The sequence below is a fragment of the Salmo salar genome, chromosome 15, assembly GCF_965601325.2.
Source record: "Salmo salar chromosome 15, fSalSal1, whole genome shotgun sequence".
NCBI classification, from domain to species: domain Eukaryota; kingdom Metazoa; phylum Chordata; class Actinopteri; order Salmoniformes; family Salmonidae; genus Salmo; species Salmo salar.
The window spans coordinates 84,204,127-84,228,697 of record NC_138305.1 but is presented as its reverse complement, the minus strand read 5'-3'; the positions used below and the strand labels follow the sequence as shown (position 1 = coordinate 84,228,697).

General features: G+C 41.6%; 3 protein-coding genes and 1 pseudogene across 6 annotated transcripts; 2 read left to right on the top strand and 2 right to left on the bottom strand.

The window, feature by feature from the left end:
* Positions 1-4,606, top strand: LOC106572310 (troponin C, slow skeletal and cardiac muscles-like; annotated as a pseudogene). The gene is made up of 6 exons (XR_014380565.1): positions 1-230; positions 2,910-2,940; positions 3,050-3,186; positions 3,686-3,797; positions 4,002-4,138; positions 4,416-4,606. The product of XR_014380565.1 is annotated as a troponin C, slow skeletal and cardiac muscles-like (transcript).
* Positions 4,607-5,784: 1,178 nt separating this feature from the next.
* tpk2 (thiamin pyrophosphokinase 2) lies at positions 5,785-8,556 on the top strand. The gene is made up of 8 exons (XM_014145762.2): positions 5,785-6,006; positions 6,282-6,523; positions 6,616-6,679; positions 6,766-6,896; positions 7,007-7,125; positions 7,258-7,390; positions 7,491-7,587; positions 8,367-8,556. The coding sequence occupies exons 1-8, from the start codon at positions 5,943-5,945 to the stop codon at positions 8,411-8,413; spliced, it is 897 nt and encodes a 298-aa protein (XP_014001237.1). The 5' UTR covers positions 5,785-5,942; the 3' UTR covers positions 8,414-8,556.
* Positions 8,557-8,601: 45 nt separating this feature from the next.
* Positions 8,602-16,135, bottom strand: LOC106572042 (rho-related GTP-binding protein RhoA-C). Of its 3 annotated transcripts, none has more exons than XM_014145764.3 (5): positions 15,890-15,968; positions 11,033-11,188; positions 10,699-10,819; positions 10,459-10,589; positions 8,602-10,142 (listed from the first exon to the last, which is right to left on the bottom strand). In XM_014145764.3, the coding sequence occupies exons 2-5, from the start codon at positions 11,186-11,188 to the stop codon at positions 9,969-9,971; spliced, it is 582 nt and encodes a 193-aa protein (XP_014001239.1). In that variant the 5' UTR covers positions 15,890-15,968; the 3' UTR covers positions 8,602-9,968. The 3 variants fall into 3 exon arrangements, with proteins under 3 accessions (XP_014001239.1, XP_014001238.2, XP_045552104.1); XM_014145763.3 differs by lacking the exon at positions 15,890-15,968 and adding an exon at positions 16,073-16,135 and having other exon boundaries at positions 9,538-10,142; XM_045696148.2 differs by lacking the exon at positions 15,890-15,968 and adding an exon at positions 14,847-14,903 and having other exon boundaries at positions 9,538-10,142.
* A 4,425-nt stretch (positions 16,136-20,560) lies between these two features.
* LOC106572044 (NADH dehydrogenase [ubiquinone] 1 beta subcomplex subunit 11, mitochondrial) lies at positions 20,561-22,980 on the bottom strand. Its single transcript, XM_014145765.3, has 3 exons — positions 22,718-22,980; positions 21,870-22,000; positions 20,561-20,785 (listed from the first exon to the last, which is right to left on the bottom strand). The coding sequence occupies exons 1-3, from the start codon at positions 22,901-22,903 to the stop codon at positions 20,656-20,658; spliced, it is 447 nt and encodes a 148-aa protein (XP_014001240.1). The 5' UTR covers positions 22,904-22,980; the 3' UTR covers positions 20,561-20,655.
* Between the last annotated feature and the right edge of the window lie 1,591 nt (positions 22,981-24,571).

Genomic DNA, 24,571 nt, shown 5'->3' with positions numbered 1-24,571 from the left:
TATTTATAGTTGTCTTTCTCTCTCTTGTGATGAGAACAGTGGGATGACGCAGAGAGGGGGTTCAGAAGTTTTTTTAACACCACATGGCCCTAACAATAAAGGCTGGGGCAGGTGTTGCTTCTATCCTTTGTCCTGTGTCTGAGGCATTTGTGGGAGTATCGCTGTGTTCCGGTGACTGAAACAGAGACAAAGGCAGCCCAACAGCCATGGATGATGTATACAAAGCAGCGGTGAGTACAGATACAGGGACAAAACCTGTAGTTAGGTTACACAGGGGGATGCTAGATAGTTTATGTCGAGGACAGTTAGAATCGATTAGGAGTCTTCATCTGATGTACTAAGGAGGAAGGAGGGTCATGATCTCAAACTTCCCTCATTGGTGTACCTGGGTGTACTGTGACTGGACGAGCCAAAAACAAGACACTGTTATGAAATTACATGTATTTTCTTTGGGGTTTGTTGGCTCTGGTTGTGGAGGGGGTAGCCTAGCCGTTAAGAGCATTGGGCCAGTCACTGAAAGGTCGTGGTTCGAATCACCCAAGCCGACTAGGTGAAAAATCGGTCAATGTGCCCTTGAGCTAGGCACTTAAACCTAATTGCTCATGTAAGTTGCTCTGGATAAGAACGTCTGCAAAATGTAAAATGTATGTGAAAATAACATCCCGTCATGACTGTGGTGTTATGTTTAACAAATTTCACACAATGGCTATATGCTCCAGTTCACATTGTATTGACAGTACACACTCTCTGGACACAAGCCAAAGGTGAATAGAGGTTAACGGCCCTGAGGAAAGCCATCTCTAGCTGCTTGACTGAAATAGACATTGATGACGTCAAGAAGCCATAATCCGCTTCCAAGAGCTGTGAGAAGCGAGAAATGGGTTTACCAGTCAACCTCGATTTGAGATATATTTCACAAGAGCTACCAGGTTGTAAATTATGATTCAGTATCCCCAAGATACCTTTGATTGGTAGTCACATTTAGACATGTTCCCACATTAGCGTTGATTGGTCAAACGTAAATGCAGTAATATTGAGTGTCAAGCAGGGTTGAGGAGTAACTGATTACAAGTAAGGGATTACAAAAAAATGGTAACTGAAATCTGTTAAATTACCAGCAAAAATATCATAATCGGATTACAGATACTTTTGAAAACTAGATGATTAAATTGAGGATCACTTTTAAATTCAGAAAGGATGTTTGCGAGAAAAAAATGTATTGACACTTCTCTGTTTTCTCAATGACATTCAAATCAGCATTGAAAAAAGGCGCAAGTTTAAGTTTGTTCCACCTGAGCGAGTCTGACCACAAGTCAGAGACCACTATGATGACACAAAATGTGTTTGAACGATCGCGGAAAGAAAGCAGGAATAGGCTTTTGTAAGCTACAGTCCAAGCTATGTTTTCCAATGGTGCGACTGCTGTCGGCATCCAAAGATTTTCCAACATGACTAAACGGGGCGCCCGCACACATTTTTTGGAATGGTGACATTTGCGCGATCGGTTTTCTATCGCTCATTTGCACATCATGTCACCGTGTGGGACTGTGGGTCAATTAACCTTGGTCGGAGTAGGCGGCCTGATTCTAGTTTGTGAGCTCGGCAGGCTACTACCTGGGAAGGTCTCCCACTCAGAAGTACGAGATGGGGAGGGGGTAGGTTGACCTCACCTCTAACTTTGTACAGTACTGCTGCAATTAGTAAAATCTGTCACACTACGAAATGCCACAAAATAAACCACAAATCATTCATAATATTGTAAATATATTGTTTCACAGACATATTGTTGCATTTATTTCTGGTTTGTTGCATTCTTTCTGGTTTCCCCTTAAGAGGCTTAATGCCTCTTAAGTGGAAAGTAATCTAAAAGTAACTGAATGTAATCAGACTATGTTACTGAGTTTGGGTAATCCAAAAGTTACGTTACCGATTAAAATTTTAGACTGCTAACTAGTAACTGTAACTGATTACATTTAGAAAGTAACCCTGGTTTCAAGACCCAACTAAACATGGTCATGCAATAGGAAAAGCACACCATGTGAAAGTGTCATTCAACACTATTTTTATAGAGAGTAATTGAGAAGTACCAGCAGAGCTTTTCTGAATATCTTGACCATTATTGTCCAATTTAGAAAAGGACATTGTCATTCTAACATAATTGTTAGCAGAGCTCAGTGTATGAATAAATGATCTCACCACAAGAGTTGTAAAGTCAATGAAAATTCAACATTGTATCTTTAGAATAAGCAACTTACTAGTACCAAGATTCACCAAGGTTAAACACAAAGTTAGTCATGTTCTATGAGCCCAGCTATTCTGAAAAAGTTAAACAGAAAGCATGTTGTCATGTCAATATGATCATTTAAGCTCATCATTATCTTCTCTGAGGACCCGGAGAACGTGCTGTGTTAACATGGGATTTCTGGCATTTCTCTGCCTGACAACAATAGAACAAAGGACAGTTAGGACGAAGAAGAGTGTCGACAGCTTTCGCCTCAAACAAATGGCTGTCAGTGGAGTCGGTGCCAGAGCCCCCCATCGCCACCCGACAAGAATAGTAGGTGAAGAAAGCAGCGTGACATTTCAGTCAGACTGCACCAGGGGTAGATGGCTGTGCTCGACAGGTTTTGGGCTGAGTTCAAGGAGAGGGAGAAGGTGTGCTGGGGTACTAATGGAATGCATTACACACTGCGAGGGCTAGGGGCTGACTGCAGATCAAGGTGAAGAGAGACAAGAAAATGAGGAAATGACCACCAATGGCCTCCAGTGTGGTCCAACTATGAGTGGTTTGTCAAATAATAAATGACAAGAGGCCAACCAACCTGCATAATTTAGGCACATAAAGTAGGCTAAAATGAGTTCTAAAGCACTATAACTGCATTTGTAACTTGCTCCACTATTCCCTTCAGGTTGAGAACTTAACAGAAGAGCAGAAAATAGGTGAGCCTTGCCTTTTGTACACAATAATCCCATGACATTTCTTCTTTACCTTTGCACCATTCATATCTATGTAGAAACACTAGTAATACCCACCACTATCTCCCCACAGAGTTCAAGGCAGCCTTTGACATTGCATGTCAGGATGCCGAGGACGGCTGCATCAGCACATTGGAGTTGGGGAAGGTGATGAGGATGCTGGGGCAGAACCCAACCCCTGAGGAGCTGCAGACCAGGTGGATGAGGATGGTGCGTCACCATGGCTGCAAACTTATTAACACTGAATACTACACACACAATTTTACTATACATCCCCTATACTAGCATGCTAACAGATACCCATAGACTTCTTCATTGGCTTGCAAAACTACCTCTAACTTCCTTCATACTGGACACAGAGACATAAAGATGATATCCACTAGTTCATCTGACTCTGGGGAAGTAGAGAAGAGGCATCATAGCCAAATTCCTGAAGTATACCTTTGACCTCAGGCAAAATCATTAGGTCAAATAGCCTGAGGTGGTGGTTCACACATAGTTTTCAGACTGGTCTGAAATGTTACTTTGGAACTCACCTTACTATGTTTTAATATTAAGACACCATGTTACAGCTGCTGCTGGTGTGTGTGTGTGTGTGTGTGTGTGTGTGTGTGTGTGTGTGTGTGTGTGTGTGTGTGTGTGTGTGTGTGTGTGTGTGTGTGTGTGTGTGTGTGTGTGTGTGTGTGTGTGTGTGTGTGTGTTTTTACAGGGAGTGGGACAGTAGGCTTTGATGAGTTCCTAGTCATGATGGTGCGTTGCATGAATGAGGAAAGCAAAGGGAAACTGGAGGAGTTGGCCGAACTTTTACGCATGTTTGACAAGTAAGGCTAATATCAAGCAAAGTGGTTGCCAAAAAACATTTGGGTTTACTCTAACAAGAACCTATAAAGACAAACATATAGACAACTAAAACAGTAATGTCTATAAAAGTCAAAGTATATAAATTCATTTATATTGTTGACAGAGTAACTAGAGTACAGTACAGTGTTATAAGGAATATGTGTACTCATTGGTGCTGCTTACAGAAATGGAGATGGCTACATTGATTTGGAGGAGCTGAAGAACATTCTGGAGTCAACTGGAGAGGCCATCACTGAGGATAACATTGAAGAACTCATGAAGGATAGAGACAAAAACAATGATGGAAAAATTGATTATGATGGTAAGACAAGAGGCCCAACAGTAATAGTTAAGTTATGAAATACTGTGAATAGAAATGAATACTGCGGTCAATAATACATATCAAATATAAATGCGCTCAAAGACATTTGAGCCTAAAGATCAGGTTGGCACTTCCAGAATGTGTAATTATTTAATTGTTTTGACACTCATCTAGGCTATCCTTTCATGCCAAACCTTTCACAGTTCAAATCCAGGCAGTCAGTAAGACATTTTATTGCTGATCTATCATGTGCTCTGGGTGTCATTCTCTTCCACAGAGTTCCTGGAATTCATGAAGGGGGTTGAGTAAAGGAATCAAAAGACTCATGGACTCTCAGCCCGGGGAAATACTCATACCTCCTCTTAGCGCTGACATGCCATCACACCATTGCCTGAACAAGTTGGAAAACATTGAAATAAAAGCCTCATCTGCTCGGCTCCATCCTCAACATGTATTGGCCTTGGTTAACATCTTGTATTTGGTCCAGTTTTTATCCACAACACTATCATCCACAACACAGACAGATGTGATATAGCCTGGATTCAAACCAGGCACTGTAATGCCACCTCTTGCACTGAGATGCAGTGCCTTAGACCACTGAACCAGGGTCTGTAGTGACCCCTCTTGCACTTAGATGCAGTGCCTTAGACCACTGAACCAGGGTCTGTAGTGACCTCTCTTGCACTGAGATGCAGTGCCTTAGACCACTGAACCAGGGTCTGTAGTGACCTCTCTTGCACTGAGATGCAGTGCCTTAGACCACTGAACCAGGGTCTGTAGTGACCTCTCTTGCACTGAGATGCAGTGCCTTAGACTGCTGCGCCACTCTGGAGCCCTAAAAGCCCTTAAAGACAAGGGGTCTTGTTATGTCCTTGAAGTGAATTTCTTAAATATAAATGTATTTAATCCCCAATAATCCTAGATTATTCTATTCAAAATCTTAACAAAGGGGAGTAAACACTATACTCCACAATACTGTATATTTTCAATAAAGAAAGATTCTCAGTAATGCAGATGAAAGTGTCTTCAGTTCAATAAAACTGATATAAGCAGGATTGCTTATCATCATTGTATTGTATTATATTGTGGACCGAACGAATAGCTAGCAGGGTTGATGCTGTATAAAGGGCACAACGTAGGCCTGGTGAGGCTCTTTAGATGAGTGAGAAAGTCCAAGGTATTGGCAAGGGTTAATGCCACGTTCAAGACAACTGGGAACTCGTGAAAAAACGTTATCCGACTAAGAAAACTCGTTTGAACGGTCATCCGGGACAACTGGGAACTCAGACAGAAACAAGGTCAACTCATGTCAGTGATCTTCAGGTCTGCGCTCTAGAAAGCTTCCCTAGTTTCTGACATGGAATTCCGAGTTGAAATGCCGTTCAACTTGGAATGCCAAGTCAGAGCTTGTTTTTTTCCGAGTTCCAAGTTGTATTAAAGGCATTGAAGTCGGAGATTTCAGTTGTTTTTGAACATGGCGACACACACACACACACACACACACACACACACACACACACACACACACACACACAGCCCTTTGAGTCCAAATATCGGCGTGCGTTAACCAGCTGCTGCAGCAGACGCGTCTTCAACCAATGGAAATGTTGAGAATCATGTGGGCGTTTTGTGCAGTGCGCGACTGCGCACGCCGAGTATACACCGCTGAGAGGAACATGGCGTTGGCAAAATAACCACAGTGAAAATATTATCTAGCTACCTTAATAAAACATAACATATTGTTGTTTAATTTTTACCCTTCATAAAATCATTGGACTCGCGTCAGAAACCTAGGCTCGAAATCATGACTACCTGGTCGGAAAAAATGCTCCAGGTGCTTCGCCGAATGAATAACTTTTATTCGCCAGGTTAGAGTTAAAACTATTTGTGATAACTGGAAATGAATGAAAAGCTGTGGCTAGCTATGTGAATTCGATAGCGAAATGATTAGGTGTTATGTCGCGTTCACGTGCTAGTCAGAACTAGGAAATGTCTGACATACTAACTGGTTGAACCTGGCACGTGTATATCTACAACCAGTTAGAAAGTCGGACATTTCCGACTAGTACGTGAACGCGGCATTAGCTAGCCTATTCTACAACACATCTCTCTCGCATCCAATATGTATGTTTGTGTCACCCAGGCTCCAGTCGCACCACATGCCTTCGGTTTGAGGTGGGAGGAGAGCAGGTTGGGTGGGTGCCTTCCAAAGTGGCGTCCATTTTGAGTACATTTCCAGAGGTCTTCAATCCACCACAAGGTGGCGCTATTACTCTGTGCCAAAATCTTGACTCCTATGGGAGAAGGTCAAAGGCTGTAGATTCTGTTCTTCAGTCACTTAGGAGGGAAGGCTTGTTGACTGTCTTGAAAGGATGGAGAGGTGAGGTGAGAGTACTACAATATACTGTAAAACTGAAAACAAACTATACACATTTTTTAAAATTCCCTGAAATTATATATTTGGGCCTTTTCTATAGAAGTATGAAGTAATGCCCAGATTCTGCGACACTCCACTAATGTGTATGGAGAGATCTGCCACAAGTAAGTCGTGTCCTAAGCAATAACAGTAGAAAATAATCCCAGTGTTCCCCCTGCAATAGCATGCGCCATTAACATTGTCTTTGTAGGTCTTTTTGGAGTGAAACGGTATGGAGTCCATATTAATGGGTACTGTCAGGATGAAAATGGGGAACTCAGGATGTGGGTGGGACGACGATCCATGACCAAGCAGACCTACCCTGGAAAACTGGACAACCTGGTCAGCACCTATTGATTTACAATTAGAATACAACCGATTACATTTTACCGGGACATCTTTTTTTGTGAATGGCAAACTGGTTTGACCATGTTCTTCCACCATGTTTTCAGGCAGCTGGGGGACTAGCAGCAGGTATCAGTGTGAGAAACACCCTGATCAAGGAGTGTGAGGAGGAGGCCTGCATCCCAGAAGACATAGCAGAGACTGCCCGCCCCGTGAGCACAGTGAGGTGATTGACATCTCAACAGGAGTAGCCAGCTCTGTCTGCAGCGTCTCATTGAGAATATCTCTTTGCATGCTTTTACATAGGCCTACAATCATATCCACATTATTTCAGTCACCCCTGTGTCTTCTCTCATAGCTATACTTATGAGGATGAGGAAGGGGTGTTTCCTGAAAGCCAGTTTGTGTTCGACTTAGAGCTACCTCCTGAGTTCAAGCCTAAGATAGGGGATGGGGAGGTGCAGGATTTCTACCTCTACTCCATGGACAAGGTCAGCCACTCTACTTTTGAGCACCTCCAGTACTGCATGTTAGTTTTTATCTCTGGCCCACAAAGAATGTATTCAAGTAGGCCTACAATGTTGTTTTCAGGTGAAAGAACTGCTGATCAGTGACGACTTCAAGCCCAACTGTGCCATGGTGGTCCTAGACTTCCTCATCAGACATTCCTACATACAGCCTGATACAGGTTTGCATCAGTACATCAATCAATGACATGGGATAACATAGTTATAAAAACTAGGCAGGGGCTGCGGATCTGTCGTTAACACCCCCCTGGTTATTTTTCCGATTCATGTTCCGCGCATGTGTTATTTTACAGAGACGTTTTGTTTACGTAGCTGCTGCTCACGCTCCCTTCGTTTATTTCTTTCCTCACCCTCTTCTGAATCTGCGTAACAGGTTAAAAGTGTTATTTCGCAAGTACCACAGGATATGATTGAAATTTGCCAGAGTAGCTGTTCCACCTATGGGCAGCCGAACGTTATTGGCAGCCGAAGTGTGTAGCTGGTAACCAGTTTGACAGTGGTAAAATATTAATGAATTCCAGTGATCGGTCTGCCGCAATCAAATCGCTATTTAGACTGTCTTGCTTGTTTGATATGTCTAAATAGCTGCATGTACTCCCTCCTGAAAAAAGAACATGGAATCGCTACTTAGACTGCCTGTTTCTGTCATGCTTATGTTGGCAATAGCCTACTGTTACAACAGTGTGTTGTACAACATGTCAAAGTTTGTAGACTACACCACACAGACGTCCAATCTGGAGCAGCTATGTATAAAAAAATATATATACGGAGAGTATCCCGCACATGGGGCCTCTCATACCTTTAACTGTCGGGAAGAGGTCAAGTAAAAGTCGGATCCGCAGCCACACCATAAAATACTATTTACAGTAGTCAGTTGTCAATAATTTAAACACCAACAGCAGAAGATTCAAGACAAATCTGACTGCTCTCTTTTTTTCAGAGCCCTATTACCAGGAGTTTGTTGCCGGACTCCACCACACTTTGTAAATACTGAAGTGAAAAATATGTTACATGAGGGATGGTCAGGATATGCACTCCTTTCTAGATGCCTTGATCTATTCTGTCAAATGTTTAAGTTCTTGTACTGTTTCGTTACAGAATCGTGAATAAATTCCATTCACATCTTGGGATTTTGTGTTGAGAGGCATGAAGCATGAAAGAACGACAACCAATCATTCCCTATAACAATTTATTTTCTTAAGAGTACTTTTAAAAAGAGGACTGAGGAAATGTGAGGATGCATTTGTATACAAAAGGCCCCCCACACAAATGACTAAGATATTATTTAAAGAAATTACTTGCGTTTAATAGTATGACATCTTGTCATAATCTTTTTCATGGATTACTAAGCATTTTACATGTTATTTTTTAAACTCATCCTAAAGTTACTAATTTTTGCAAAATATGCACAACTGATACAGGATAGGCCAGTAGACTCTCACACGGTTAAACATACAGTACAAGAGGGAAAAAAGGGAAGACATACAGTTTTAGAAAGACGGACTGGAGGGAGTGAGCAGTAGGTCACATTAAAAACCCACTCAAAACCCACTCCCAATAATAGCCTGGCATGCAGGCAAAAACAATCTGCAAGAGGAAAATACCAAATTTGCAAAACCTTTATGACTTAATAAAAAGTCACCCCCCCTTCAAACCAAACAGTGTCTGACAGGCCACATCAAATGTACATTCTTTCTGGCTTGAGGCCAACTAATGATAAAACCAAATTCTACAATTATTTTTCATTACAATACATGAACAGGCTTACAAAAATCAGTTAGTATCAATATTATTGTATGCATTGTAATATGAATTTTATAGTCAAAGGCAAATAAAAATATGTAGCCATTTAAAATCAAAATTGCTTGTATCAAATTAACTATACTATTGGACCAATTATATCATAGGAGGTGCTGGTCCACGCAAGATTATGATACCATAGAAGGAGATGCTGGTCCGCGCAAAGATAGGGTTAGTCTATCCATTGGGAGAACAAAGAAAATAAACACCTATGGTATGGCTGGACAGAAATGAAAGACAAGCATAGACAGACACACTGCAAGCCAGGGAGGTCAGAGTTGGGAGAACATGCACCATGATGCAATGAAACCCCCCTTTTCTCTGACAATGCTCAGCTCTATGAACCAGGGCAATAGCGCTGTGGTGAACAACCTATCATGAACACCAATTTTATCTCATCCCTCAGAGTACACCACCCTGACAAGTTTACCAGAGAGATGTTTTTTCTTTACCCTTCTACTTGTCCAAGACACAATTAAAAAAAATCTTAACCATACGATTATCTTATTTAAAAAAATGATTGGCAATCACCTTGGCCTTAAATGTGAACTCCCTTTTTCGTTACATTTGACCTTCACTGTCTCCATTTCCTTTGGCCTAGTTTAATTATGTTTTTCTCCCTCACACCCCCCTTGAAACTCACCCACCCTTCCACAGAGGCAGACTTAGAAGAGGGGTGCAGCGTTTTCCTCGGCCCAATTTGTTCCCCCCTTCCTACCCGCTCCCGTCTTTCCCCAGCTCTCTATAGCAGGAGGCAGGCATTCTTCTTTCCACGTTTCTTGGCCTGCAGCGCAGCCCTGGTGGCCATCTCAAACACCTCCCTCACGCCGTCTTTCGTCTTGGCTGAGCACTCTAAGTAGCCAAATGCATTGATGCGGTTAGCCATGTCCCGGGCCTCTTCTGGCTTCACTGGTTCCTGTTCACGTGTCAGAGGTGTAAAAGTGTTCAGAGGTATTCTATGGTTGGCATCCATTGTGACATACTGCACCATCAATCATAACAAGCCAAACAAAAACAGAACTAGCATAACTGAACAAAACAAAAACCTGTGTATATTTAGACTAGCAGACAATACATGAAGTGACGGTAGCTATGAGGCAACACAACCACATTAAAACAAATGTCCATGGATTGTTTAGTTTCAATGCTACATTTAAGAAATATCCTGAATGGATCAGGACAATGAGTGTTTGCTGAAATGATAATATACATTTTTACAATGAATACTGTACCTGCTTCATTTTTGCTAGCTCCCGACGTGTGTGCTCGTCATTCCGCAGGTCCTTCTTATTACCCACAAGAATGATGGGTACATTTGGACAGAAGTGTTTTACTTCAGGGGTCCACTTCTCTGGGATATTCTCTGTTTCAGACACAGGGGATCATTTTAGGAAAATGCTGCTAGTGAAACGGGATAATTTGTTGCATTTACCACACATGATAGATTAACATTACAGTCACCAATGTATTACCCAAGCTGTCGGGGCTATCTATGGAAAAGCACATGAGGATGACGTCAGTGTCAGGGTAAGAGAGAGGCCGTAGTCTGTCGTAGTCCTCCTGTCCAGCTGTGTCCCAGAGGGCCAGTTCCACCTAGAACCCACATGGAGAGCAGAAATTCACATTTTAATCATTTAGCAGATGCTCTTATTCAGAGCGACTTACAGTAGAGAATGCATACATTGCTGTTTAGCCCCAAAAAATTTACTTGCTCTGGAGAAAAGGTGAAAACTAAGACTTCAACATAAAAATTGTGTTTTAAATTATGTCTGATAGCATACTGTGTGACTAACAGTACAATCTCACCTGCTTACTGTCCACCTCAATATCTGCCACATAGTTCTCAAACACTGTAGGTACGTAGACCTCAGGGAACTGGTCTTTACTGAAGACTATGAGCAGACAGGTCTTTCCACAAGCACCATCACCAACAATCACCAGTTTTTTACGGATCGCAGCCATCTGCAAGAAAATTTCTCAGTTAAAGTGTAAATCCAGCAACATTGAGTTTGTGGTAATATAGCACAACCAAGCAAATTAACATTTGTAAGCAAATGTGTTCATACAGTGTTAACCTGTTACTCAGACCCCCTCTGGTGGCATTTTCTAAACAATGCATAATATTGTATACTACCCTCAAAGTACATTTTCAAAATTATAAGTCCTACAAACACAGTACTATTAGAAAGGTATGAACTGTGGGACTCAGATAAAGGTGTCAGAAACAATGTAACTACTACAGGGCCCGAGATACAGCAGACCATAAGAGATTTAGTCTAGATTTGAGAAAATATGTCAACCAATTACTGTTTAAAAAAATAAAATATTTTACCTAATGATGGCCTGAACATACGCAAATTGGATCACAAACATTTTAAAAGTGCAGGGCTTTTGCAACGTGCTATATATACAGTGTCATCTTGCAGGAATGATATACTGTACATATGAGTAGAAAGCTGAAGTCTACCTATCCATTTATTTAAATATATCCTCCGCCTAATTCCCAGTTCGTCCACTAGAAAGCAGTAGGAGATCACATGACGTCTCTTGGCCACTTGAAACCAGTTGCGTCTGGTTTGGGTAGTGAGTCATTGTGCCAAAATGGCTGAACGGATATTCAAGCCTGTCATCTTAAATTACCTTCGCAATCAGGGCTTTCAAGTTATGAGGTCGTTTTTTTTTTGTATAAAATACAGACCGGTGAAGAAACGTAACTTATTTTCCACATTGTAAATGATGAGCTAGCTAAACGGCACATGTGGAGGATGCAAACAAGGTAATGTGGATGGAGAAGGAAATGCATTGCATACTCAATGCATATGTGGTCAGTGTTCTGGAACTCTACGGCACTGACTGAGTTGGCCTAACGTTTTCATCAGCCCATATTTCCAATAGACATTTAACCTTGGTTGCATCCCAATTCTAACTACGTGTGGCCTCTTGCACACCTCCCAACACATAAAAGCATTGGATTGTAGTAAGCCACCTTTTAAATCCACGAAGGCTATTGAATAAGTGCACACTTAGGGCAGAAAATTGGAACGCTGCCCTCATTTTGTCTCCAAGTACGTCTGAGCCATTTTGTCAATTGCCCACTCCGTCTACAATCCATATTACTGTGTAAACCACTTCATGTGTCGGACTGGACTGCGTTTTATCCAGCGGCCTTTGAATGTGACCCAAACCATGGTTCAATGGGATCACTACGGTGCATGTTTAGTGCACAACAAGTGCAGAAAGTGTTCCTACCATAGTTTCCATTGTGAAAACGTGGCGCTGGGCATTTGACCGGCAGCATTTTAAATTTACGTGACCCATGTGCATTGGATGCGTAACTTGATTAGGGCGTCCACCGATGGTGCTCAGAATGACAAATCACATTTCAATTAATTAATCTTAAACAGAACATGCAAGTCGAGCGTGTCTTTACCACGCACTTTGAAGACGTTAGAACAACTCCACATGTATTTTAGCTAAACCAACATGACGAGTAACGAACAGCCTACTATTCGTAATGTGAGTAGATTAGATCGAGTTAATTTGTCTAAATTCTGACTATCACTGTTTGCAATAAATACTGTTCAATACATGGATGAGCGCGTAGAAGGCCTGGGCTATAGACTCATACGTTTCTTATTTCTTTACAAGGGAAAAACACATTTCATGCAATTCTACTACACTATACGTCTGGAGACATTATCAAATGTTTTTTATACGACAAATTACAGGGTAGCCTACTCTTAACACTGACACACAAAGAAAAATGACGTTGTCAATATAATAGGCCTACGAGAAGGGGAAACAAATAGAATGACGTCCATCTAAACTGGAGCAAATGATTGTCCAAAACAAACAAGTGGCACTGACCCAACAATGATAGTGAATATACGCAGTGCGCACTCACCGGGGATATGGCCGATGCTCTCAGCTGGTGTCAATAAGATAGGCTCTAGGCCTACTGTTTGCTCAATTAAGTTGAGAATGTTGATAACTAATAGACCGTTTGGAGTCATTTCATTGTCTTCTCTTTACAGCAATAGCCATTTGTTTTCCCGTGATTTAATTTTTAAATATTGCAATATGATTGGTTGGGCCTCTACTTTTCACTGACAATCACAACTCAGCTATCTGGTACTTGCTGCCTTTCCTTCCCACTGTAGGCCAAGCCATTTAAAAAAAAAAACGTTTTAAGGCTAGGGATAGCTAATGATCTACTGTAGCCAAATAATGCTTTAGTAGGCTATTTTGAATGGTTTTATTTATTTCTGTGTAGACAGGAGTATGCTAATTAGCCTGTCATTTTGGCAATGTAATTCAATTTGCTAGCCTTATGGACGCGCCGCCTGTGAGCCCATGTCATTCTACTACCCCCCATAGTAGAAAAGTTTACCTATTATATTGGTCAGCTTGTTGAGAAAGAAATAGCCCAAACAGACTCTGGGACAGTTGTGGTACGGTAGATCCCAAATTCATACAAATTAGTAGGCCTAGGCAACATAAACGTTAAAAAGCAATGAATCTGATGCAACAGATCAGAAAGTTTAGCTTAAAGTGTTGATAAACTATTTCTTAACATTATTAGCACAGGAATGCGCACAAGGCAATAGGCTACATGCAAATGTGCATTTGGTTACCGGAAGAAAAAAAAAAATATATATATAACACGAGAAAATAGGCTTTGTTTCAATGGCTTATGGAAGTCAATTAAATAATATCTTCCACGGATATGGTCGAATTTTGCCTAGGCTACTTTGAAGGAATGTATTGAACTATGCCTCGTATGAAGTAAAACGTTCAGGGTTCAAACAATTAAGTAGCTATGTTTTCAAAATGCATACTGCCTCATACTCATGGCAAAGTGTTGTGATGCGGTGATGAAGCCTGGCATGTTGCCTAGCTTTTGAATGGCGAATGGGTAGCGCGCTTCAATTGCCAGTTGAGAAATATACGATTGCGTTTAGAATTGTTGCGCAATATTGGGGTTATAAAAGCGCTGTATGACAGATTTTCCACTCATAGGCTCTGTATCTATGTTGTGCACGTGTGATAAATAAGATAAACGAATACACACGCGCGCCAATTTAGTACCACTAAATTATGCAAATTACCCATAGAAGATAAGCATGACCGGTCAAATGTATTTACATCAACGAATAGGCTAAAAGTCTATTTCGCAATGGGATTTTTTCCCCGGGCAATTTACCGGTGCCAATTTTATTTATCGGCTTGATATTACCTTCTAATTGAAACCCTGGTTCCCACCTGTTAAACAACTGAATTTGGGGCTAAGCCTCCTAAATGTATCAAAGGACCTATGAAAGCCAGCCACCAACTTCAGCTCCAGTGACAACAGAATCTGAAACATTACCATTGAACCAGTTTCCCACACACAGATTCGCCATTGCACAGTGCTTTTCAGTCCAGGACTAGGGTTAATCTGAGTCCAGGAAAACAGTCCATAGTGCTCAAGGCCTGTAACCCCATTGATTTATAGTAACCAAGCTTTATTTCTCTAAGCCTACTGCATTTCAGGAAAATACATACATGGAAGTGTTTAATACATTCACATGGAATGATCCCTCATACCAAGAAAGTCACTATCATCACTAAGGGCAGATACCTGTAGAAGACCCTTTGATTGCCATCCAGCTAGCCACCACATGGACGCATGTCCTCAACACCTGCACCCGAGCTCTCACAAACACCCTTCTCAGTAGGGTTTTCAGGGGTTAGCTTCGCACACGCTGTGTATTAACGGTTTTTGAAACATGCTGATATGCCCCTCTTTCATATCTGGGGAAAAAAATCTTTCAAATAAAAAATACAAAGCAGTTTTACACAAACCTATATGCGGTGTGTGCCTCCAGTTGACGAACTACACTTCCTATCCAGTTACACTTACAGGTGTTCAGAGTAAGCTAGATAGCACAGGTATAGCTTCCAAAATCTGTACCGCAAGCGATGCCTTAACGATGAGCGTTGGGATCTTAAAATTCCCCACAGGCCTGGCAGAAGATACTATCGTCAATAGGTGCTAAAGGTAGTTCGTCTATGAGTGGATTAGCCGCACCCAAGTTATATTAGCTAGCTAGCTAATTTCCCCCTCTTCACGTAAACTCAGTGCTAGATAACTACTGTAGCTAGTTGGACAAACAAATACTTAGCTACAATGATTGTCTCATTTAAAAACGCCCAGTATTGCAAGTGCGGGTCGGTGGACGGCGGTTATTTACATTGTCACTTGTCATGTCAGTGGTATCTAGCGAGTTAGCTAGGATAGCTTGTTAACCAAGTTAGTTAGCTAGAGATCTTGTCGACTATACAGGGCGAAGAGTAGCTAGTTCTCAGACCAGGGATGTGTTACTAACTTCCTAATGGTGATGATGGCACTCGAAACCTGATTCTGGTGACCTGCTATCTAGCATTGGCCTGTCTAGCTCTGACTGGTGGAGCTGAAACGAGGAGTCTTTTCACTTCAATTGTTCGTTCGTTTCCGGCATCAACGCCGCTAGCTAATTTGTCACTCTGGCCTAATGTTACCTTGGCTACAGAAAACACGTTTTAAAGCCTCATCCAAACATTTAGTTTATAAATGGTCCCTTTGCATGGTGATCAATAACAAAGATGTTAAAATAGGTTACATTTAGCTACTAGTTTTATTACCGTTTTCGTTACAGATGTCCTCGCCTTTTTCTTTTCCTGTCCGACCCTTCAACCCCGCCCCCGACAGTGTGCCACGCCGATAACATCCGCCTATGCCCATGATCTCGCACCAATAGGACGCCTCAAATTAATGAGTGACAGATTTTTAAGTCAACAAATAGATACAAATAGATACATGTATACCTCTTCAGGGAAAATACGGAAGTCAAGAGTGGATATTGTTCGGTCCATGCTATTCGGGGTCCTTGGGACGTCCATAACCCAATATAGACCAGAACCTGTCGTTCCAATGGGAGAAAATTAATCATAGTGAAAAGAACAAGCAAGGTGGGCAGAGCCAAGCACAAGCTAGTGAGATCCTATTGGGGCATTCTACCATTTATTTGCATATTTCCGTTAGCGTTAGCACAGAGTAGGCGTTCCCTAACTCAAGTTGCCCTTGCACTCCTTCAAAACACACTTTTGTGAAACTTTGGCAAAGGGTTAGGTCTACAAAACGCAGTCCACTCAGTTACAAATTCTAGTTTTGGAAACACAAAACTGTGTGGAGATCAAATGTTTAATAGATGAGAAAATTAGCAGAATGTCGGCCATTGGGCTGCCTCTCAACACCATATTTGGTAGTAAGTGGAAACGCCAAACGGAAGCTTCTCATTTATAGATCCGGGGAAATATCTGGCTCATTGTTCTATTTTTTTGTGTAAAATGTTAAGGGCAGGGTTTAGGGTACAAGTAGGGTGAGTCAACATGTTCTTTACTTGCACGAACGTACACAGAGAGAGAGAGAGAAATCAGAACCATAGACAGCCACATCATATTGAGGCTTACTTTGATTGGACTGAATTGTTTTTGGTATCTGTCAGTTGTCACTGTATTAGACTAAGCATAGGTGTTGAACTGGTGCTGTAATAGTGGAGGCAGCTCCTGTTTTCTTTGCGACTTGTGCTTGCTCTCCATGGTTCTAAATCAATAGTTGTTTATTAGCCTGAAAATGTTGGAAACATTAACTTGCTTGAACATGCTGTAAGTCATGTAACTGTTTGTTACATGCAATATGCTTTGTTCACTTCACCGGACAGAGGTTACTTTCCGGTTTTGTGATGAAACAAAAAGGTTTGGTTTAATTTATTTCACCACTGTCTTATTGTCTCGGCTTTAGGCATCACGGTCGCAAGGCATATGAACTAACAGGTTATAGAGCAAACCATGCAATTTAGCTAACCCTTCAACCTAACTCGTAAACATAACCTTAACCCAGCTAACGTTAGCAAGCTAGCTAACGTTAGCCACCTAGATAGAGTCTGTAACATATATGTTTTGCAAATAAATCATATTGTACATTGACATAAAAACATACTGTTTACTGTTGTTTTTCGCAGTCTGCACAGGCTCAGTTGCGCATATCATGGGTGTTGTGCAGCCTATGGTGTTGTGTGATAACGTTTTCATCCTGATTGTCAAACAAATCACTTTGATCCACCATAATAATTGCATAATTTATTTTGCTGATACTCCGTACCTTTAACCCCTAATCTAGCCAAGTTTCTGCTTATAATTTCGGACATTTTGTAGGTAATTTGTTTGTCAACTATAGTTATATATAGCTTCTCTTCTGTCATAACTTGTTGCCCTCGAAGACTAAAGTAGTGCTCACCAGAATGTCTTATGTCGATAGAATTCATTCATTAATGTAGTTAAGATCGTAAAATTGTCTTTCGTTTAGGGGCTGGGGAAAAAATGCAATAACTCAAACAGTGGAAAGATTGGTCCTGTGCAAAATGTCCAATGTCAGTTTAATTAGGGAAAAGAAAAGCTGAGAAAACGACAACATTTTTCTGATAAGACTTTAGTTAATCTTGGGCGCATATTTTATGTGGTTGAAATACTGTCTGCTTGCATAAGTGTCAAATATAACACATTACACGCGTCTTCAAGAAATAAATCATTTCTCCACTCCTTTTCCAGAGACAAATTAACATTTGTTGTATCATTTTACTGCAAGAAATGAATTCTGCAGAAGTTAATATTATAACACACTATATGTGAGAGGTTATAGGCTTGAGATCAACTAGATTCTGCCGCGGGCCAATTTCTTTTCTTCAGTGTATTGTCAGGGGGCCCGTAATGTAATTTAAAAATAATTTGTCGACTGCAAATTGACCGCAAGTACCCGAAACAGATACATTTGTATACGATCACATTTGTATACGATCACATACTGTATTATGCGTTGGAATACTTTGGAGCAGGTTAACAATATTAAAATTACTTGGAGATGATTTGCTGGTGTTTACAGTCTTATGTCCAACAATAAAATAAAAACATGGTCAAATATTTGTCAGAAAACTTGGGGGGTCAAATCGCGGGCCACCGGTTGGGGAACCATAAGACCTTAAGCGGGATATGACCTACTATCCGGAATACTGTGCGTATGTAAACATGGTCATTGAGAGAAGTGAAAAATCGAGACGTCCATTAGACCCGATGATGTGTTTCTCTGCATGACCTTATCTAGCCAACGTTGCCATGACATGGCCTGCAAGTGTGATCAGGGATTTCTATTGGATAAACAGTTTCTGCAATACTAAGTCAAGTATTTTTGGTGGGTCAAACCCAAGATTGTATACAGCTGTAAATCAATAATTAGCCTTGTTACATTGAGGGATTGTAATATAAACGTTATTGCTTGCTTATGCCAGAGAGGACAAGGCGACGCGAAATGTTTTACTCTGCCCAAAATCTGTTCACAAAAATAAACACAGTGAGACATTTTTGTAATTGATAATTTGCTACATGGGGCTCATTTGATCGAATAGAAGATTCATAATGGTTAGGTTGTTACAAATGCACTGATATAGGTGGACGCACATGACATTTCGGCAACTTTGAAAAAAACGTTAACATTGGAGTTGTTCCTGTTGTCATAGAGATATAGGACTCGTCATGGATATTTAAGTAATAAGGCCCGAGGGGGTGTGGTAAATGGCCAATATACCACGGCTAAGGGCTGTTCTTAAGCACGATGCAACGTGGAGTGCCTGCATACAGACCTTAGCCGTGTTTTATTAGCCATATACCACAAACTCAGAAGCGCCTTATTGCTATTATAAACTGGTTACCAAATTAGAGCAGTCAAAATAAATGTCTCATACACGTTGTATACTATCTGATATACCACAGCTGCCACCCAATCAGCATTCAGGGCTCGAACCACCCAGTTTATAAAACCCATTTTACCATGGACATTGAGGACTTCCACCATTTTAAAGTAGTCAAATGGGTGTGTATTCCTGAGTTGGGCGCAATCAGCCAATGAAGTAGAAAATGTATTACTTTAAAATGGAGATTGCCCATACTGTCAGACGCAGTAGCGATGTGTGGGTAAAATCACAGGGGAAGCCAAACGCGTATGTGTGTGTGTTTGTGCAAGTAGAAAAACATGTTGACTCACCCTACTTGTAGAGAAACGCCAATGCCATCCTCCTCTCGTTCAGGTTGATGAAACGGTCTATCACACTGTCATACAGTAAAAAAATGTGTTGTCTTAGGTTACCTGACTAAAATTCTTGCTCGCTAGCCTAACTTCCATTCATGGGCAACTTTAGCTAGTTAACATTAGCCTTCTACATCTAGCTACATATTGAACTTCAACCCTCAGGCCAGGGGCACAGCAATGTATGAATTAATGGTTGGATAATTATTATTATTATTTTTTTTAATCACTGTTATAATCATTGGCCAGTAGGGAGAATTAAGTAAAACCACAAGTCCAAATCCCAATCTCCATCCATGGCTAATTTAGGGAAGGGCCAATCTTAGCTAGCTGGCTAGCTAGCCAACGAGATGCAAAAGTTTTTCTATCAATGATGTATGCTCTCAATGGGATTTGAAAGCATCCAAGCAAGCGAAACAGCACCCCTCGGTCTCCGTGTAGGCCATTTATCTGAAGCTGTCTGGTCCAAACGAGTATGTCATTGTTGCCGTCCGTAGCATTGAAGGCCAGCGAGCATCTGGCCTCCCTTGACAAAAAAGTACAAAATAATGAATGTCATGGTTTGTTTTAGTGTTTCAGTTCATCTTTAACTGAAGCCTATTCTTGCACGCATTGTGATAAGATGTTACTACTGGTAGGTACTTAAATCTTTCTTGTTTCAGAATGGTCATTAGGCCACATTCAAGTTTGTCAATCACCAGCACTACTACTGTGTGCACTTGTGCATCCATGCCGTCACTCAAAGGCTGTGTTTACACAGGCAGCCCAATTCTGATCTTTTTTCCACTAATTGGTCTTTTGACCAATTACATCAGATCTTTTTCAGAGCTCATTTGATTGGTCAAAAGACCAATTAGTGAACAAAAATATCAGAATTGGGCTGCCTGTGTAAACACAGCCTCTGTCGATGTATGCCTTTGACTTCCTGGAGATTGTGTCTGCTAGTGTAATATTATTTGCGGGGGCGGTGCATGATAACAATGTCAGACTTTCACAGCTGTGGTATCATCCATTGGAGATGTGACGTCATGGCCCGGGGCAACCACAAGGGGCTCACAGAGTTGACTCCAGTAGTTTGACTCTATCGTATCATTTCATGATCACTGATACGGTCACAGTTGCTACTGAAGGCTATTCAGTTTGACCACTGGCTACAAAATAATGATCAAGCAATGGTGTAGTAGAGTAGTGTATCTTTTTATAACATACTGAAGAGAAATTTACAGTCAGAGAAATAAACAAATGATCAATGTGCAACTCCTTATAGTACATCCTACTCTTCTCCGGCTCCTGGTAGCACAATCTTGCTTGGGTCATAGTAGTTCTCCTCCATAAGAGGAAGGCCTGCAGCCTCCCTCAGTGTAATCAACCTTTCTGCTTCCCTCCTGGCCCACTGCCTCATACTGGTGAGAAAAAGACAGGCCAAAAAGATTAATGATCAATTATTGTGTTTGTGATGATCAGTTAAATCAAGCATGTAAGATGTGTATGGGTTTGTTGGATGCTTGTTTAGAGGTTCAAAGATGGAGACAACATAAGTGAATTTGTGGAGTCCAGAAGGGTATCCTACAAAGAAAGCAAGATCTACTCAGGGGTTTCTAAAGCTAACCAGCTTCAGTTAGCTTCACATTCCAGCTCAGGCTTCATCCGTACTACGATGGTGGATATTGCTCGTCCGCCTTCCAACTCAAGGAACATTTAAGTAGTCTCGCCTGTCTTAGATTTGACGAGGTTGAAGCACTTCTGACACCATGTTATGATCTTAGTCAGATATGACTGTACTGCAGAACACGCACAAATGGCTCAGCTTCAAAATGTTAGTGATCAATTTAGTGATACCCCTGCCCGTACCCTAGATATTGATGAAAACAAACAGGCCCTAACCCAATGTATAATGTCGGAGTCGGGTAGCAGAGCTCTTATCAATGCACAAGCACCTTTTTCCCCCACTCCTATCGATACAAAAAGTCATACAAGTGTTACTGTGCTTGAAGTTTTAAATGCATTCGGTCATTACTAAATGTGTAATGTGATATTAACAATAATATTTTAACAAAAAAAAACAACATTTGATTAATAAAATACTCAGTCGTCTTCGTCGTCAAATGATGGGGATGATGACGCAACCTTTTCCAAAAACAAGACAATTTGTCTCCTCACGTCGCTGCTTTTAACTGAAAAGGACTGGTTTCCGGTAGTTTGGTTTCCTCAAAGTAGTGTCTGGTTGACAAGCTTGATAGAGATGTTTCAAGACATTTTTCTTTAACCTGTCTCCTCCCCTTCATCTACAATGATTGAAGTGGATTTAACAAGTGACGTCAATAGCTTTCACCTGGTCAGTCTCATGGAAAGAGCAGGTGTTCTGTATGTTTTGTATACTCAGTGTATATCTACTGTAGCTGGGTTTTTCAGTTCTCAGTTACTCTTTGTGAGAGCAAGTGACAGAGCAAGTAACAAAGAGGGATGTGCAGTGCAGCTTAAACATACCCATGGTCTGGCAAATAGTGGATGAAGGTACCCCCAACCACAATAGCCATAGAGATGCCAAAGAAGAAGGCCATCCTCATGTTCCACTCGTCAACGACAGGGTCCTGAGAGAACCCATGATAATCTCGATTCTGTAGAGGTTTGAGAGAGATTGTTGTCATGGTTTCATGATACACTGCACTGTGAAGAAAGTGTTAACTAGCTAGGCCAAAAATATCATCAAGGACAACAACTGCCACTGCCTGTCCACCCCACTATCATCCAGAAGGCGAGGTAAAATAAAGGTAAAATAAATAAAAAATAAAGACCTGAAAAACAGCTTCTATCTCAAGGCCATCAATCAGACTGTTAAACAGCCATAACTAACAAAGAGAGGCTGCTGCCTACATACAGACTCGAAATCATTGGCCACTTTAATAAATGGATCACTAGTCACTTTAATAATGGCACTTTAGTAATGTTCATCTCATATGTAAATACTGTATTTTATACCATCTATTGCATCTTGCCTATACCACTCGGTCATCACTCATCCATATATTTATATGTACATGTTCTTATTCCATCCCTTTAGATGTGTGTATTAGGTAGTTGTTGTGAATTTGTTAGATTTCTTGTTAGATATTACTGCACTGTCGAAACTAGAAGCGCAAACATTAGGCTCGCATTAACATCTGCTAACCATGTGTATGTGACCAATAACATTTGATTTAGTAATGTAGCTAGCCACTATGTTTGACTGAAGGAATGTGTATCGTTATGTCAAAAACTACAATGAATGAGAAAAATGTAAATAACAGATGAGCGCTAGAGACTGTTATTTACGTTTAGATTCAGGACCAACTCACCTTTTCGAACGCGCTGACCTCTGCGTGTCCATGACTTTCCTTGGCATGTGAAGGCTGCAAATCCGACACTGTGGCTGAACCAGCAGCACCCGAGAGTGGCGATTGAGATACGAACCGAGTCCCGCAAACACGATTAGGGCGAAAACGGGTCAAGGCAGGCCCAAACCGTGACAACTGGGCGAGCATTTTGTCAGGTCAACACTTCGAGTCTCCGAAACCGGAATTGTTTCGCATTTTCTTCTTCAACTTGCGAGACAGCAGCAGAGAATTCCAAGATAGGGTATTGTCGCCACCTACAGGACGGGGTGGGAAAAGGGATGGCAGTCTGCTGCTGTCACCAACCACGAACACAGCCCAGTGGGCAAGGTATGACATCAGTATGACGTCTTTTTATGACGCCTTATTTTGGTCACAACTGGTTGAATTTAAAAATGTAAAAAATTATATGTATTTTTACTAACCAGAATACGACCAGTTGATCATAATTGTTACCACTATATTATGTACCAGTCAAAGTTAAGACCTCATCATAACCCCAGGGCTCTGTTCTAGGCCCTCTCCTATTCTCGCTATACACCAAGTCACTTGGCTCTGTCATATCCTCACATGGTCTCTCCTATCATTGCTATGCAGACGACACACAATTAATCTTCTCCTTTCCCCCTTCTGATAACCAGGCGGCGAATCGCATCTCTGCATGTCTGTCAGACATATCAGTGTGGATGACGGATCACCACCTCAAGCTGAACCTCGGCAAGACGGAGCTGCTCTTCCTCCCGGGGAAGGACTGCCCGTTCCATGATCTCGCCATTACGGTTGACAACTCCCTTGTGTCCTCCTCCCAGAGTGCTAAGAACCTTGGCGTGATCCTGGACAACACCCTGTCGTTCTCCACTAACATCAAGGCGGTGACCCGATCCTGTAGGTTCATGCTCTACAACATTCGCAGAGTACGACCCTGCCTCACACAGGAAGCGGTGCAGGTCCTAATCCAGGCACTTGTCATCTCCCGTCTGGATTACTGCAACTCGCTGTTGGCTGGGCTCCCTGCCTGTGCCATTAAACCCCTACAACTCATCCAGAACGCCGCAGCCCGTCTGGTGTTCAACCTTCCCAAGTTCTCTCACGTCACCCCGCTCCTCCGCTCTCTCCACTGGCTTCCAGTTGAAGCTCGCATCCGCTACAAGACCATGGTGATTGCCTACGGAGCTGTGAAGGGAACGGCACCTCCATACCTTCAGGCTCTGATCAGGCCCTACACCCAAACAAGGGCACTGCGTTCATCCACCTCTGGCCTGCTGGCCCCCCTACCTCTGAGGAAGCACAGTTCCCACTCAGCCCAGTCAAAACTGTTCGCTGCTCTGGCACCCCAATGGTGGAACAAGCTCCCTCACGACGCCAGGACAGCGGAGTCAATCACCACCTTCCGGAGACACCTGAAACCCCACCTCTTTAAGGAATACCTAGGATAGGATAAAGTAATCTTTCTAACCCCCCCCCCCCCCCCCCCCTTAAAAGATTTAGATGCACTATTGTAAAGTGGTTGTTCCACTGGATATCATAAGGTGAATGCACCAATTTGTAAGTCGCTCTGGATAAGAGCGTCTGCTAAATGACTTAAATGTAAATGTAAATGTAATGACCAACTGTTATTACATTTACATTTTAAATGTGTCATTTAGCAGATTATCTTATCCAGAGCGATTTACTCATACAATACTAGTGGTTAAAATTGTTTCCTCAAACCGGTAACATCTATGAAAAATGTTAAGTAATATACAAGAATAAGTAAGAACAGGAATAGTACTTAGGTAAATGTTAATTTACATGTTTTTCACCCGGCCTAAGAAATTA

What these genes read in the sequence shown, in the direction of transcription:
- tpk2 (XM_014145762.2), top strand. Translation starts at nt 5,943, where the DNA reads ATGACTACCTGGTCGGAAAAAATGCTCCAGGTGCTTCGCCGAATGAAT. An exon ending in CTGGAAAACTGGACAACCTG is followed by an intron (nt 6,897 to 7,006) that starts GTCAGCACCTAT and finishes CCATGTTTTCAG; the next exon opens with GCAGCTGGGGGACTAGCAGC. An exon ending in ACCTCTACTCCATGGACAAG is followed by an intron (nt 7,391 to 7,490) that starts GTCAGCCACTCT and finishes TGTTGTTTTCAG; the next exon opens with GTGAAAGAACTGCTGATCAG.
- LOC106572042 (XM_014145763.3), bottom strand. Translation starts at nt 16,120, where the DNA reads ATGGACCGAACAATATCCACTCTTGACTTCCGTATTTTCCCTGAAGAG. An exon ending in TCCGTATTTTCCCTGAAGAG is followed by an intron (nt 11,189 to 16,072) that starts GTATACATGTAT and finishes ATTTTCTTGCAG; the next exon opens with ATGGCTGCGATCCGTAAAAA. An exon ending in TTGAGGTGGACAGTAAGCAG is followed by an intron (nt 10,820 to 11,032) that starts GTGAGATTGTAC and finishes TGTGGGTTCTAG; the next exon opens with GTGGAACTGGCCCTCTGGGA.
- LOC106572044 (XM_014145765.3), bottom strand. Translation starts at nt 22,903, where the DNA reads ATGCTCGCCCAGTTGTCACGGTTTGGGCCTGCCTTGACCCGTTTTCGC. An exon ending in AGGTCAGCGCGTTCGAAAAG is followed by an intron (nt 22,001 to 22,717) that starts GTGAGTTGGTCC and finishes AAACCTCTACAG; the next exon opens with AATCGAGATTATCATGGGTT. An exon ending in CACTATTTGCCAGACCATGG is followed by an intron (nt 20,786 to 21,869) that starts GTATGTTTAAGC and finishes TTTTCTCACCAG; the next exon opens with TATGAGGCAGTGGGCCAGGA.